At 32.2% G+C, this 16,935-nt stretch overlaps 2 protein-coding genes across 3 annotated transcripts; one reads left to right on the top strand and one right to left on the bottom strand.

Annotated features, from left to right (window-relative positions):
- Positions 1–7,599: 7,599 nt before the first annotated feature.
- On the top strand, positions 7,600–10,251 carry LOC111893335 (uncharacterized). The gene is made up of 4 exons (XM_052765708.1): positions 7,600–9,006; positions 9,078–9,544; positions 9,630–9,996; positions 10,180–10,251. The coding sequence occupies exons 1-4, from the start codon at positions 7,600–7,602 to the stop codon at positions 10,249–10,251; spliced, it is 2,313 nt and encodes a 770-aa protein (XP_052621668.1).
- A 1,524-nt stretch (positions 10,252–11,775) lies between these two features.
- Positions 11,776–16,567, bottom strand: LOC111893344 (zinc finger CCCH domain-containing protein 17). Of its 2 annotated transcripts, XM_052765946.1 has the most exons (5): positions 16,246–16,567; positions 15,544–15,654; positions 13,344–15,422; positions 12,158–12,296; positions 11,776–12,073 (listed from the first exon to the last, which is right to left on the bottom strand). In XM_052765946.1, the coding sequence occupies exons 1-3, from the start codon at positions 16,318–16,320 to the stop codon at positions 14,337–14,339; spliced, it is 1,272 nt and encodes a 423-aa protein (XP_052621906.1). In that variant the 5' UTR covers positions 16,321–16,567; the 3' UTR covers positions 11,776–12,073; positions 12,158–12,296; positions 13,344–14,336. The 2 variants fall into 2 exon arrangements, with proteins under 2 accessions (XP_052621906.1, XP_023745178.1); XM_023889410.3 differs by having other exon boundaries at positions 12,158–15,422.
- Between the last annotated feature and the right edge of the window lie 368 nt (positions 16,568–16,935).

The raw sequence follows: 16,935 nt of genomic DNA, 5'->3' as shown, positions 1-16,935 counted from the left end.
TGAATGATTGAGAAATAACTGGTTCTTAGGGTAGATCCTTAAGAATAAAGAAGATAATGAGGATGGGTAATTAGGTTGATTGTTTGATTGTTAAAACATAATAATTATATTATTGTGGGTTGAAAACCCTATGTACTCATCAGGTTTTCCAACCTGACCCACTCAGTTTATTTGTATCACAGGTGTCGATATGAAGTCACATTACACTAAGAGATTTAAAAGAGATGTAGATCACTAGTGTAAATAAATATAAGTTCTATTTATGCTTATGTTTCTGTATTGACGATGACATCCCAAATGTTTTTAAAAGTGAATAAAAATATATTTCTTTAGAAATGCTTTGATAATGCGATTATCATGTTTTTTGGGAACAAATTCCGCAACATTTTTATTAAAAGAAGTACTCTGATTTTTATAAAGCATAAACAAAATCGGTTTTTTCTGGCCGTGAAAATGGGGATGTTACACATGTTTTGTCCCACTAGAAGCCACAATTATGTAAAAGGTATTTTTATCAGGTTTAAATCCAATAACAGATGCGAAATTGACCACCTCCCCATAAGAAACTCCAACTTGTGTATATTACTTTTTAGACCGGAAACTAAATAGAAATGCAATATGTGGAAAATATTTTGGACATTTCGTTTCTTCCATTGTCCTAAAATGATTATGTCATCTGCATAAAATAAGTGTGAAAGCACCAAGTTATCAATACCAATCTACACCCCTGAAAACAAATTAGCTGCAATAGCATCTTCAGTGGCAACATGTAAACCCTCTATAATTTTTTAGCTATTTGTTTGAACTGTATATTACTTTGAACTTTGAAGATCTTATCCAAATTTATTAAATTAAAATTTAAATATGTTCGAGTTTACCATAGTAGTTTACACTAAGTCTTTCTTTTTTAAAAAAAATAGAATTTTCCCCGACAAGGGTTCCTAGGTTAGTTTTCACGCACCGATTAATTCTCCGCTATGAACATTAGACTATGCAACATACTCTAAAGTCATTGCAAACAAACCTTCATGGCCACAACGACAACTTCAGTTTTATTATTTATTAAAAAGTTATGAAATTATGCAACATAAATAAATTGATGATTGCGTCGTGAAAAAAGAAAAAAAAAAGTATGGGGATGTATGTATAAACATACTTTTAGATTAAAATAAGGGTAAAAAGAGAAATATTCTCCCATATGTTATAAGGAGATGCAATTATAAATATACTATCAATAATGCACAAGCTATAACATATAATAGTTGAGATGTTGGTTTTTTAAGAGAATGTACATGTAGACAAAACCTTAGAAACTCGATGTTATCATGCATTATTGAGTGGATGACTGTGCATTAACATGTAAATTAATTCATCAAAGCTATTATTATATCTATTCTATAGATGGACAAAACCTTCACTTCTATATCTTGAAAACAACAAATGTTAGAGTTGCAAATATTAAAAGCTAACTTGATGCATGCATCTATTAAGTTTGATTTATTTTGAAACATGTGAAATTACCGACTAGTTTGGAATTGTTTCGAACCATACGAATCATCTTAATATTTTGAAACATCTTAAATCACCAACTAGTTTGAAACATTAAGGAATTTTTTTGCAACATAAAAACCTTATATTTTGTATTTTTTTCGGGTTAAATCTCAATTTTATTTTATTTTTTCTTGAAAATACTTTGTATTTTTTTTAATTTTTTTCATCTGACAATTTTAGTTTTCATTTTAGGAAAAAACTTATAAAATATGAGAGGTTTTCGGAGGAAAAAAAAAAACGTTGAGCATTTTTCGGAAATGGTTAGAAGGTTAACGGATTTGTCGGAAAAAAAAAAAAAAGACAAAGTTGAAGGTTTTTTCAAAAAAAAAAATCAAAAATAATATAAAATTGAAATTTAATTAAAAAAAACATAAAATATAAAATATTTTATAAGATAACCCATAGTTTTATATTAGTCCTTGGTCTTCTCCTGTTTACTAAACAGACAAAAAAAAATAACCGACAAATCATGGATTAAATCTTGTTTCAAAAGTATATTAAGATGATTCGAAAGGTTTTACAACGTCGTCGGAATATATTTAACCACTTACTTGAACGCAATCAAACATCATATTTAGGTAGATTACCGTCTACATCATCGGTTTTTTCTCAAGATAATATCAACATATCCATTATTACTTATTAGCATATAAAAATTTCCCCATTTTACTAGAAAATTATGCTTTTCAAATTAATAGGACGAGACTATCCAAAGATTTGTGTGCTCACTTTCATAAAAAGTGATAAATTATATCTTTAGTCTTTAGAGTTTAAACTATTGAATAATACTTGAGACAAAGCTTTTATTGGACCATGTCCATAATAGATCTTGGAGTGCGGCAGCACCCCCTAATCCTACACCTCCAAACTCCAAACTAAGCCATGGTTAGACCACGGTCCATGCTAGACTAGGAACTTTGGCACCATTAAAAGTTTTAAAATAATAATATTCCTAGTTGATTTATTATCATCGGTTATATTTGTTTCTTTCTATTATAATTTCCTATTTTAATTATTCTAGCATGGCATCTAACTATATAACAATTTTTATTGTTATAACAAGATATGTTTTTCAAATCTAATGTTTCAATAAATAAAAAATGAAAATGCAATATTATTTCTTACAATTTTTTAATAGTGGACCACTTCAAGGTTGAAGTCTGTGAGATTCAAAAATAAATCAACTATAGTTTTGAGTGTTTTATAATGGATGATCATCACTAGGCCATATTAATGGTATAGTAAAGTAATACAACGTTTATTTCTTACATTTAACCATGGTATAAAGAGTTTTGCATCACCCTATTCAAAATTAAACAATAGCTAGTCACCACTCACCCCACCCACCCCTAAGCCTCTCACCAAAAGCTTTAGTTAAACCATGGTTCATGAAATATAATGAACTTGGCACCATTGCTCCTCCAAATTAAGCCATGGCTAGCCACTCAACCGACCCCATCCCAACCCTACCCTAACTTTGGCATCAACCCTCCTCCAAATTAAGCCCTAATTTACTTCTACACCTTTCGCGGGCTCTTATAAACCATGGGCCATATTTGATAATGAATTTTGGCACCACCCATACCTTGGAACCAAGGACTGTTTATTCAACATCAAGAGGAATGATAAGTTTTGGTGGCTTGGTTGTCAACTATAAAGAGTGGGGCTGGAATGTATTTGGAAAGAGATGTATGATGGCATTTGTTGGATTTCTTGGATCATTCCTTTAGTTGTTTGATATTAATTGGTATTAATATTATTTGTCTTGTAGGGTTTGTAATTGATTTGTCAATATCCTATTTGAGGTTGACTCACAATCTTACATTCTAAAACATGCATTGTGTGTATGTTTTTTTGTGTCTTAAAAATGGACAATTATATATTTAGATGGTTAGTCATCATCAAAACAATTCTTCTTGCATGCAACAATTAGAAAAAAAATAAATAAATAAATAAATAAAAACTTCGATTGAATATAGATGTGTTTTGTTTTTCTTTTATTTCATAAAAAATAGTTTGATTAACTAAATAATAAAAGAATATAACATGTGATATTATATATTATGATTATCATGTATTGGCTAAGAATATGAAAATATAAAAACTGACAAAATGTGCTTAAGTTATTCTGTACGAAATTTATTTTTGAAAAATAACTATTTATTTCAATAGATTAAATAACAAAAAAAAAACAATAATTGGTAGCTTTTAATTTCATACATTAATATTGTATTTGTTAGTTAAATAGAATTCTTCTTACACATTATTATTATTATTATTATTATTATTATTATTATTATTATTATTATTATTATTATTATTATTATTATTAGTTGTAGTATTGGAAAGGCTGGATTTTATAAACACAAGCTAGCTTGAGACTAACAAATAACAATTAGTTTATGAGTGGGCTTTGCATCCATTCATTCTAGTTTTTTTTTCTAGACAATTTTTAGAATTAAACCAATTAAACTGGAAAAAATCAACAGAATCACGTAACATATGATCATTTATTTATTTTCTGAATGAATATGTTAAACTAGAAAAAATAAAGCAATTACCAGAGCATGTTTTTTTATTGAAGAGTGAGATATATCATTAAAAAAAGCTAGCAAGAAGCTAAACAACCAAACATATCAACAACCAAACCATTACAAAATAGTCATTAGAGGATTATGAAGCCAACCAATACAGTCAATCAACGCCTTAGACCGTTTAACACACTAAGAGTAAGCATGCATAATTATATTATAAAAAAAATAATTTTCTTAGGTTGCTTTTTATCAAACAAGAGTTTGTTCCTTAACAACCAAATATATCACCACATAACACATAAAACACCCTCTGGGAACCGCATAGGAACCGATTGCAAAACAGAGTTACATTACCCATTTTAACCGAGTTTTATAACTCATTTTGTAGTAATGTGTACAAATTTATGTTCATAATTTCGTTGTTTTTTTTGTATTTGTCATTATATTAATGTCATCCATAATATTCACTGCTAACCATTATAATAGTAGGTGTCTGGTGTCACCTAATCACCACATCTTACCACTAAAATCATAAGATACCTACCACTAACACAACACTCCACATCATTTTTTAATTAAAATTAACTGAAAAATATAATAAAATATAGATTTTATTTTTTAAACTATTTTTTATTCAACAAAAAAGACGTTACACTATTTATTTAAAAAAAAAACGACAATTTAAAATAAAATGCAAGAAAACATAAAAATTTCAAACATAAAATAAACTACCCCTACAATCCTAGTTTACTGTGGGCAAACATAAATTTTTAAACATAAAATAAACTACTATTTCCATTTTGGATGATCCTTCAATTTTAGCTAAGCTTTGAAATGTGAAAAAAGGTTTGTGTGTTGTGTTTTCATAGTGCTAAATTCTCTTTTTTCTCTTTCGACATACTCATCATTTTGGGAGCCATAATTTTTGAAAAAACAACACAAATATAAGAATGTGAATAGAATGAGAGAAGAATTGTGTGAAATATAAGGTTTGTAATGATATTTATATAGGTAAAAATCAAATAAAAAAATCAAATAGTCGTAAAAAGAAAGGTCAAGTGGTCAAAAGAGTATTTAAACATGACTGGCTATTGTTGTTCGTGGTTGGCATCACTATTGAGCACGACCACGACCACGACCAACCACAAAGGTTCGGTCTGGTGTGCACAAACCACAGTCGTGGCCACCTAGACCACAAAACCCTTTGTGGTAAGCATTGCAAAAGGCCTAAGCAAGAAAGTGAGGTGTCGAAAAGAATGGTATGTACAGAAGGATGTTGCTTTTAGTGTGGAACCGAGGAGATGAAATGAGAGAATTTTCATGAAGGAATTTGATTATGCTATGATATCATGTAATCAGAATACTTTATTATAAATATTTCCTCATATCTTCCCTAATAAATCAAAATATTTTTGTCACATGTCATTCTCTCATTTATTTAGACACATTGCATTTTGTAATGTTTTTGAATAAATGTTTTCATTGTGTCATTTTCTCATTTTAAATCTTTTCTTAATTAATTAATACATGATATTTATACATCAATTAATAATTGCTTTAATTGAAAATAGTAAAAAGAAATTATTATATAACTAGTTATATATTATATTTAATATGCTTCCTTTTAATTTTAAATTTCAAATTTAAATAAATTTTTGTTTAAATCTTTATATTTTAACCAATTCGTATAATATACGGGTCTCACAAGTAATAGTTGTTTCAATACATGATGAGCTAAACTAACACATAAGTATTGGCCGAGATACATGAGGTCGGACTACGACAATATAACATACACACTAACACACATTAAAATATACTACAAAATTATTTTACAGGGAGATTACAACAAAATCTCATTCAAATATAAAAATTATTTGGTTCCTAATAAATTAGATAGCTATCGCTATTTATAAACATAGTTGTACAAGACGAAATTAAATTTATTGAACATATAACGAAAAGTTTTTAAAAAATACATCTCGTGATTTTGTTTAGCAACAGTAACCTTAGATATTATATATATTCTTATTCTAATAAAAAAAATACGTTGATTCGTATGTCATCCTATTAAACATTATGATTAATCTCGTGTCACATGTCAATCTATTGGTTATCCATTTTAAATTTTAAATTTTAAATTTCTCATTCTAATTACATTAAATTAAATAACATTAGAACAATAATTAAATAAAATTAATACAAATTATAATATCACATATTTATTTAAATCAACGATTATAATTTTATATAACTAAAAATATATCTCTTAATAATAATTTATTCAAAATAATTGATTAATAATTTTGAATTTTTATTATAAAAGTTTAATTAATTTTGTAACCGTAGTTTATAAACTAATAAATATATAAAATTGTAAATTAGGATCTACTTACAAGCTAAACAGTTATCGCGGTCAATATTTCAATAGCGGTCAGATGCCGCTATTTGAAATCGCGGTTATTACAGTGTTATAGTTGTAATATAACGGTTTTTTAATATTATGTGTAATTTATATTATATATTTATACAAAGTTTATATATATTAGAGTATTCATACAATATAGAATTCATATTATAAAAAGTCATATAAGAACATCACATAAACTATATATATAATATTCTAATATAGTAATATGGAAACTAAAAAGTATCAAAATATTATTGCAACTCAAGTCGTTCGTAGTTTCTAAGTATAAAAAGAGACGAGAAAAAGAAGTTGTTATTTATTGTTTTGTAGTTGTAATTAATTAGATTCTATTATTTTGACTTATTAAAACAAAAGTGTAGTGGACAAATAAAAAAATACAGATTTAATATTTAAATAGCTCACAATCGGTTTTTTCTTTGTAAAAGTAGTCTAATGTGTGTGAAATTGTAAAAACGGGTGTATCGTCGTTATAGCGTTGATGAGATTCACGGTAAATAGCGGTTAATAGCGCTCGTAAGCGCTATTTCAAAATAACGGTTCAGTAATACCGCAAAACATTATAACGCTGCTATAACATACTATTGATAGCATAGCTTCCAAGTTACATGTGTAGCTAAGGTCCATATGTTAAACCCACATTGATTGGATTACAACTACAGAAAGGTAATCTCCCTAATCGTGTTTTTATTAAAACATAAACAAAATATAGTAACTAAATAGCCACATTGGATGAGCTGGAATAGGCAAAAAAAATAAGGGATAATGACTTGAGAGGGTAACATACTATTCCATTTTGTCACATTTGGTCACTAAACTTTTTTTCGTGGTCTAATAGCCATTTAACTTGTTCATTCGTGTAAATTTCACCCTTATGACTGATTATAGCCGGTTTCACCGGTTGCATGGGTCTGATGTGGCTTTTTTTTCCTAGGTGGACAATGAGATGGCATGTAGACCCCGATTTTGCCTCCCATCCTCATTAAAGTTAAGAGTGAAGTCTCGTTTGGTCCTTAAATTCGATTAGGGCACCAAGTCTCATTAACCCCCGATTTTTTCTCCTTCAATGTTCAATCGGTCTCTTTAATGGCTTCATCTCAATGTCCCATAGATCGAAACTTCATTGTAGTGGATTTCCACTATAATGGAACGTTTGCACCCAACCCATTAGTATACTTTGATCCCGACAAACAATCAGTAGGAGATGTTGACTTCAGTGCATTTGAGTACGAGGAGTTCATGGAATTCCTTCAAAAGCTCACCAGAACTAGAAGCAAAGACATTTACTTCTGCCTTCCACAAGAGTCTTTAAGTCAGGGAATTCATACACTGGTGAATGACGGTGATTACAAAGAATTTTTGGATTTGGCTTATGCAAACGAGAGGAGAATGAATGTGTATGTGGACCACTATAATGAACCAATCTTCGAATGGATTGAGGAAGAGGAAATTGAAGATCAAGACTACAGCTGTGAAGAGGATGAAGACTCAGTATTCTCGGAGACTTATTCTGTTGATCATGAAGAAGATGATGTTGAATATCCATTCCCAGCCAACAAAACCAAGGGTGACAGGTTCTTAAACAAACTTTGTGTAGACACATTAGATGAAGATGTTGAATATCTTGAACCTCGATACCCTGTACATGATGATAGACAACCATGGAATCAGATGAAACCACTGTTAGGTATGCGATTTTCTAACCCTGATGAACTTAAAAACATGTTGAGCAACTATGCAGTTGCTAATGGATATGATCTCTGGTTTGAAAAAAATGACTCCCAAAGGTTGTTAGTTAAGTGTTGCAAAGAAAACAAGTCACCTAATTGTCCATTTAGACTTTGGGCCTCTTGGATGAGTAAAGAGAGGACTTTTCAGATAAAATCTTTAGTTAGTGAACATAATTGTAGCAGGGTGTTTAAGTTTGGGTCCATAGTAACTTATAAGTGGTTAGGAAAACAGTTTATGAGTGAAATTATAGAGAAGCCAAAAATGAGTGTTAGGAAGATGAAAGCTAAAGTTTCAACAACATTCAATATAAATGTGAGTGAGGGGCAATGCAGAAATGCAAAGAAATTTGCATTACAAGAAATTGAAGGAAGTCTAATTGAACATTATGGGAGATTATGGTCATATGGTCATGAAATTCTGAGGACAAACCCTGGGTCTACTGTGAGGATGGATGTAGACATCATGCAAGATTCCACAACTTTGTTTTCTAAGTACTATGTCTGCTTTAAAGCTATAAGTGATGGTTGGAAGGAAGGGTGCAGGCCTGTGATTGGCCTTGATGATTGCTTTCTAAAGGGTATTGTTAGGGGAGAAGTTTTGGCAGCTGTAGGGAGGGATGCAAACAACCAAATCTACCCTATAGCATGGGCTGTAGTTGGAGTTGAGAACAAGACCACATGGAAGTGGTTCATAGATCTCCTCATGGATGATATTGATGGTGGTCTTGGTGCAGGCATTACCCTTTTTTCTGATGGACACAAGGTGAGCATTGGTTCATATTTATACATATGGTTTTATGCATGTTTCACTAATTTTGTTGTTGTTATTTGTAGGGGTTGCTAGAAGCAGTAAAAGAAAGGTGTCCAGAAGCTGAACACAGACAATGTGCCAGGCACATTGTGGCTAATTTTGCTAAAAGGTTTACCGGTCAACATTTCAGGAAGCTTTTTTGGAGGGCTGTTAGAGCTAGTACTGAACAGAAGTTCAAACATGTAATGGAAAAGATCAAATCTTTAGATACTCAAGCATATGAGTACCTTATAGACAGAGATCCTACTACCTGGTCTAAGGCATTTTTTAAAGAGGGCAGAGATTGTGATGCAGTTGAGAATGGGGTGAGTGAGAGTTTCAATTCTGCTATTAGGCATGCTAGAAGGAAACCAATCATCACTATGCTAGAGGAGATTAGGATATTTGTGATGGAGAGGATATACAGTCAAAGAGTAGAAGGAATTGAATGGGATTTGAATATTTGTCCAAGTATTAGGAAGCGTATACAAGATTTGAAGGTTAAACAGAGGTAACATGTAGTTTTACAATTCATCTATCCAAGTATTAGTTTGTGTTATTAGTTATTAATTTGTAGTCATTATTGCCTTATACAGATTGTGGGGGGTTACTCCTTGTGGTTATCAAAAGTATGAAGTTAGGTTCAATGATGCAGCATATGGAGTGGATCTGATTGCAAAGACTTGTGCATGCAGAATATGGCAACTTACAGGGATACCATGCTTACATGGAGTAGCTGCAATCTCTTCCCTGAATCAAGATGCAGAAACATATGTGTCCCAATCATACAGTAAAGAGGCTTTTCTAAAATGCTATAATTATAGCATTAACCCTCTTAATGGTAGTGATATGTGGGAAGAAGTTCCTTATCGAAAGCCTTTGCCTCCCAAAAGAAGAAGATTACCTGGTAGGCCATCAATGAAAAGGAAGAGGGATGCAGTGGAAAGGGAGTTGAGTGGACCAGTTAGACATTCTGTGACAAGAAGGGGATCCCTGATAAAGTGTAGTATTTGCAAGGAACCAGGTCATAACAAGATAAAGTGTCCATCTAAGCAGCAAACAAATACATCAGGTAAATGTCCCAATTATATGAACATAATACATTAATTTAATATGTAATCTTGAGACTTCAATTTTTTGTTGCAGCACCAAGTTCATCCAGGGATAGTGGAGCAGGACCAAGTCAACCACCAAGTTCATCAGGGGGTAGTGGAGTAGGACCAAGTCAACCACCAGCAGCATCCCAACCACCTCCACCACCACCACCACCACCAGCAGCCCAACCACCTCCACCACCACCACCACCAGCAACCCAACCACCTCCACCACCACCACCACCACCACCAGCCCAACCACCTCCACCACCACCACCACCACCACCAGCCCAACCACCTCCACCACCACCACCACCACCAGCTGCAAGGCCTGTCCCAAGAAGGGCCCCAATTGGTAGAACTGGACGGAGGAAATATTCTGAAAGGATTGTCAAAATGGCATTGAGGAGGAACATACATGGGGTTGGGAGTAGTGCAGAGAACCCTGCAGTCCTTAATTAAGTAGGTGTGTAGGTAGTGGGTGGGCACATCTTTTGTTATCAAGTTGTGATGTAAAGACAATACTATCTGTTATTTATGCTTTTCTTTTGGGTTTGTGGGCACATGGTTGCCCTTCTTTTGTGGTCCCTAGAAGGAATCTTTTGTCCTTGTGTATGCAGACAACTACTCAGTACTCACCCTTTATTTAATTTAGAATATTGATGGAGTATTTGCAATGAATTCAACCACCATATTCAATTAGTTTCTTATTATTTCTATGCATTGTTGTCTCAATGATTCCATTACAGTCAAAGAATGGAATCCTATATTGTTAGATAATATGACAGTTAATCAGTTTTTACTACCAAGGGTAGTTTCGTCAATTCCTATTTTCTAGTCTATTACAAGTTATTTAAACATGTTGATGTGTAATGTTATTAAGGGATAATGACAGTTAATCAGTTTTTACTACCAAGGGTATTTTCGTCAATTTCTATTTTCTAATCTATTACAAGTTATTTAAACATCTTGATGTGTAATGTTATTAAGGGATAATGACAGTTAATCAGTTTTTACTACCAAGGGTATTTTCGTCAATTCCTATTTTCTAATCTATTACAAGTTATTTAAACATGTTGATGTGTAATGTTATTAAGGGATAATGACAGTTAATCAGTTTTTACTACCAAGGGTATTTTCGTCAATTCCTATTTTCTAATCTATTACAAGTTATTTAAACATCTTGATGTGTAATGTTATTAAGGGATAATGACAGTTAATCAGTTTTTACTACCAAGGGTATTTTCGTCAATTCCTATTTTCTAATCTATTACAAGTTATTTAAACATGTTGATGTGTAATGTTATTAATTGAAGGAAGTCTAATAGAGCATTATGAAAGATTATGGTCATATTAGCTAAGATGTTGACTGGAATTAGCTAAGCTTTTGACTGGAGTTAGAAAGAAGTCTTTGATGTGTAATGCTATTAATTGTACATATATGCCTTCATTCCAGTCAAAATTACTACTTTGTGATTCCATTCCAGTCAAAATTACTACTTTGTGATTCCATTCCAGTCAAAATTACTACTTTGTGATTCCATTCTAGTCAAAATTACTACTTTATGATTCCATTCCAGTCAAAATTACTACTTAATTACTACTTTGTGATTCCATTCCAGTCAAAATTACTACTTTGTGATTCCAATAAGAAGTTAAGATAATACATTCATTCCATTCAAACAACATCTTTCAATACATCATTCACATCATTTCATCATATACACGATGATCAAAAAAAGAAATCCTATGGTAAACTTATATATTTTTTCCTTCATTGCAATGGCATCAGAGCACTTTTCCTTCTTCATTTGTTCCATGTCTTCCTTCACCTTCTCTACTTCGGTCTTTAATGCTATTAATTCAACTTTCATTCCCTCCACCACTTCCATTAGAGGCATTTCTACAGGTTCTACATCCAACCATTTCCAATATTTGCATTTACCCTTCAACACAAATAACTCGTAATGAGATTTCAAATTAGGAAAAAAGAATCAGAAAAAGGAGAAGATTCAAGTGAAATAGTTTACCTCATTGCACACCATGAAATGCCTCCCTGGATTCTTTGGTGTTTTTGATGTTAGAATACGTGCAGGGAACCCACAATCACAAGTTTTTGTATCGTGCGCAGTTGATTTCTTGCTTGATCGATTGAGAGATGATGAGAAGCTGTAGGAGGAAGCCATCGGGGGTATTAGGGCACAATCAAGGAACCGCATACACCCCTCTTTTAATAACATTAGCCTACATGCCACGTAGGATCATACTGACACGTAGGATCGACCAGTCCATTGAAACCGGCTATAATCAGTCATAGGGGTGAAATTTACACGAATGAACAAGTTAAATGGCTATTAGAGCACGAAAAAAAGTTTAGTGACCAAATGTGACAAAATGGAATAGTATGTTACCCTCTCAAGTCATTATCCCAAAAAATAACTTTTATATATACTGAAACGGGATAGTTGACCCGACTCTTTTTCTAAAATAGTTGTGTTTATTAATAACTATTGTATTAAATTACAAATATATTATTGTTATAATAACAATTTAACATTAACAGGTTATAAACAAATAAATCAAAATTACCACCCTTGACATGAATCTAATATAAGTCGCTACGTTTCACCTGAATGGAGTTAGGAATTTGATAAGAAATTTACTGTGAATGAATTATTATAAAATCAACCAAAAAGACGCAATTACAGTAGTCTTTAATTGATCAATAATCGTTTTGTTTGACATTTAAAATTAACATATCAAATAAATAAATAGAAAAACGATCATATATTTGTGGACACACTATCCTTCGATCACATATTTACAACAAATCCCAAGTATTTATAGCCAACTACGTTTCCTATTGTTGCACTTAATGCATAATCGTGTATACATCAAAATGTCATTTGGCATACAAGTCTTTTCAATATTTATAGTGGGGTCAATCACATCCATAAACTTCCAAATCCACAAAAACGTCCTTATCTAATAGAGTATAATGACAAAAAGATAAACATTGCAATATTACCTTTCTAAATATAAATATAGTGATTTCCATTAAAAAAAAAAAAGTTAAACTAAAAATATCACATATTAAATAATTCTCAAAACTGATCGTCACAACTTCAAACTAACAAATAATAATAAAAAAATAAATCCAATATTTCTCACAAAAGAACACTATTTTGACAATATTTATAAATATTAATAACTTACGATATTTATATATCGGAAAAGCTTGTTCTATAAGTAACAAAAGAAGAAGAGACTGATCGGAAAATATCTAAAAGTTTTCAGTGATCAAGACTTCCGGTGACCTCTTTTGTTTGGTTTCTTGGTGGTGGTGGTTTTACTGAACATAGCACAGCAGCCGGAGACTTTTGGTGAGGGAGGGTCCATGGTGGGTTCAACCACCAGAGTCCGATATGGTTTTGGGTCTGACTCGGTTTTTACTTTTGGCTTAAGTTCCTCAGATGATAATTTATCTTCCCAAACTATCCCTGAAGAACCTATTCTTCTAAATGACACATCTGACCTTGGTAATACTAATCCACCCATCTAAAATATTTCTATGTGGCTTCTTAACCGTTGGGTTTTGGGTATAAATAGCCCAAGAGGAAGGAGAATATGACAAAAGAAGCATAAAAATGGTAAAAAGTCAGAAGATGACATCTATTCGGGGTGTGAAATTACATTGTTGCCCTAAATCCTATACAATTAAAATTTAAAATACAAGTCGGTGTAGAATGTTTCATAGTTATGAAGAGGATTAAGTCAAACGAAGACCAAGGTTTTAACATGTAGTATGTGGGTTTAAGTATGTACTTTTGAAATTTTTTTCAATAATATTATAATCATCTATCTACTCTTGAGTTTTTCCAATCGACATTATACGAATCTAGAGAATTTAATCAGAATATATAATCTTAAATCTTTTTTTGTAATATTAACATGTGATCTTGAATTTGTCTCTGATAACTTTATAAGAATAAAAAACTTACCAAAGATATTAAGCAGTCAACCTATGATCATGTGAATTAAACAGAGCTTACAGAAACCATGTCAATAAAAACATTTAATTCACAAAATAAACTCAATTTCAAAAACCCCAAAAACGGAAGAAAAAAAAACTTTCATCCCATGAAAGTAGACATGCATAACAAAAACTAAAACTGTACATCAAGAACACAACACCCTCCCCCCACCCCACTACCCAAACTTCCTTTTGTTCTTGAGAATCTCACTGAAAGGTCTAGGACCCTGAAAACCATATTTTCTTTCATTCAAATGTCTAGAACCCTGAAAATCATCCTTTCTTTGAAGGGTATTCTTCTTTTGTTCTTTTATTTCATCAAGGGTCTTTGGTCCTGTGAAAATAGTATCTTTTTCCTTAAATCTTCTCTTCTGTTGCATCAACTGTGGCTTTCTGTATCTGTTCATAGGGATAGCCTTTCTTTGAGGATATCTTCTAAAATTACGATCATACCCTTGAGAAAAACAGTATGGAAAAGGAAAACCATCCTTGCGTTTCTTCAAATGCTCACGAAGATCATGACCTTTTCTGCCATTAAATAATGGAGCTTCTGATTGTAAGTTTCTTTTCTTGAAAGAAAGCCGATAAAATATACTCTTTCTTGATTCCCCTTTATCTAAACATTCATAAACATCACATCTCTCTTTTACAATTCCATTTCCCAATTCAGGGTAAGTTTGATCATACTCAATAGGCTCTTCTTCACCTTCTTCTTCTTCATGAACAGAAAAATACTCAACATCTTGTTCATATTCATACCTTTCAGATTCACCTTCAACAACAACATCAAAACCAGAACTTTGATCATTAAAAACATCAGATCCACTTTGAACAAATTCTTCCAGAAGATCCAATGAATTTGACATATCAGGAGACTCGCTTCTTTCTTGTTGGGAATCTGGTGTGTTTCTTTCTTGCTTGGGATTGGGATCCTGTGTGGGCGTCCTCACATTGTTTGTGTGGTCATCTTTTGGAGGTTCAGATGGAGTGGGGTGGATGTTGACTGGTGTTGACCTGGTGTTACTTTCTGTAAATAATTTTTCTACACAGGGGGCTGGATTGTTGACCATGGATGTAGGTTGAGAGGGTTTCAAAGCAAGGCTGACATCAGCAGATCCATGGAGAAATGAACAGTGTTCGCCTTTGTTACAAAACCCTTTTGAGTAAAAGTAACAAGGGATGTTTGTTTTCTCCACAGGTAAAGCAGGAGCATTGTTAAGATTAGAAGATTCTAGATAGGCTTCCTTTAGTCCTTCTAATGGCTACAAAAGTAGCAGAAAATAAGTTCAGAATGCATATTGGTGTAATAACTAATAAGTAATAAGTAATAACACCTGATAGTATAGAAGAAGATAGAATATTGATTAAGAAGTAGGAGCTTACAGGATGTCTGAAAGCACAATCAGGGTTAAAACAGCACCCTCCCAACCAATACCAGCAATCTCTAGGGTTCAGTCTTGCAATCTCACTGTGTCGGTATTCACATTCAATTCCCTTGAAACACCACCATTAAAATGGGAGGGAAGCACAAAAAAGTCGATTAAAATGCAGAAAACAAGAACTGAATCAGCTACATTCTACAATCCAACTTGGTTTTGGAAGAATGCAATGTTTGAATGCAATGGAAATGAGAAAGCATTATAACACGAACAGAATGTGAAAGAAAACTGAGATAAATTTCAAAAAAAGAAAGATAGAGACATACATAAACCCTAACTGGAACCAGTGGCAAATCCTCCAGAACATGGAAATAGATTTCGAGAAAAATGTTTGGAGGAAAGAAATTAACAGCAATCATCCTGCATCCCTAGTTTAAGTATATCGATACATAACATTATCTCTATAAACAGTCTAAGAAAAGGAAAAGCAAAATAGACAGTATTTACAATAAAATAATCAGATTCGTAAAACCCTATGAACTATAGCCTTGTAAAACCGATAGTTGCAAAATAACAAATTACAGAAAACCTAAAACAAATTTCCAAGAACGATAATCGCTACATTCCGCAAACGAAATCGAAAGCATAAATTATAAACAAACATAAAAAGCGAAATAAAAGACGCATTCGAAAACGGAGATAATACCTTCTTGCAAGTGAGCGGAGATGCTAAGAAATAGACGCAATCAGTGAATCGCTTCTGTAATTCTTCTTCGTCCATTTCTTAAGACACACAAAGCGCACGAATCAATGAAATCTGTAAGAAACTTACTTGAGATAAATGCTATGTTTCGTCGATATGGAGATGATCATATAATACTTGATTGAAAAAGAAATCGACAAATTTCTTAGAAATTAGGTTTCCATTTGATCTTTGTGGTGAACAAATTGGGTTTTCGGATTCTGAGTTTATGGCACTGTGTGTGTTTGTGTTTACGAGAGGGGGATTCTGTTCGTCTCAAACTCTCAATCTTTATTTAACTTCGAGACACTAAATTTTCTTATTATAATAAAATATAGCTTAGTTTACAAGAAATGGTCCCCATAAAATTTGATAACTTTCACTTTCTTCCACTTCAAAAAAAAAATCACTAATAGTCTTTATTGCAACTATGGTTTATGGTTTTCCCAAGTGTTTAACTTTAATGGTTCCAAAATTATGTTTTCCACCTGAACCATATGACTAGGGGTGCGAAATAGTCAAGTTATGTTCGAGCTTAACCAAGCTCGAGCTCGACTTTCTTAAGTTTTATATGGCTCGAGCTTGAATTTGGCTCGTTTTCGAGTCTTATGTATCGCGCTCTAGATTGGCTCGTGAAAAAATATACAGGCTCAA

Source organism: Lactuca sativa, chromosome 7 (genome assembly GCF_002870075.4).
Source record: "Lactuca sativa cultivar Salinas chromosome 7, Lsat_Salinas_v11, whole genome shotgun sequence".
In the NCBI taxonomy this organism is placed as follows: Eukaryota; Viridiplantae; Streptophyta; class Magnoliopsida; order Asterales; family Asteraceae; genus Lactuca; species Lactuca sativa.
This window is presented reverse-complemented; position numbering and strand designations above follow the sequence as displayed.

Bases quoted from the DNA above. Each gene is read 5' to 3' on its own strand.
- LOC111893335 (XM_052765708.1), top strand. From the start codon at position 7,600: ATGGCTTCATCTCAATGTCCCATAGATCGAAACTTCATTGTAGTGGAT. The intron at 9,007-9,077 runs GTGAGCATTGGT...TGTTATTTGTAG, and splicing joins TTTTTTCTGATGGACACAAG to GGGTTGCTAGAAGCAGTAAA. The intron at 9,997-10,179 runs GTTAGACATTCT...TTTTTGTTGCAG, and splicing joins AAAGGGAGTTGAGTGGACCA to CACCAAGTTCATCCAGGGAT.
- LOC111893344 (XM_023889410.3), bottom strand. From the start codon at position 16,320: ATGGACGAAGAAGAATTACAGAAGCGATTCACTGATTGCGTCTATTTC. The intron at 15,655-16,245 runs GTATTATCTCCG...TGGTGTTTCAAG, and splicing joins CTCCGCTCACTTGCAAGAAG to GGAATTGAATGTGAATACCG. The intron at 15,423-15,543 runs GTAAGCTCCTAC...CTACTTTTGTAG, and splicing joins ATTGTGCTTTCAGACATCCT to CCATTAGAAGGACTAAAGGA.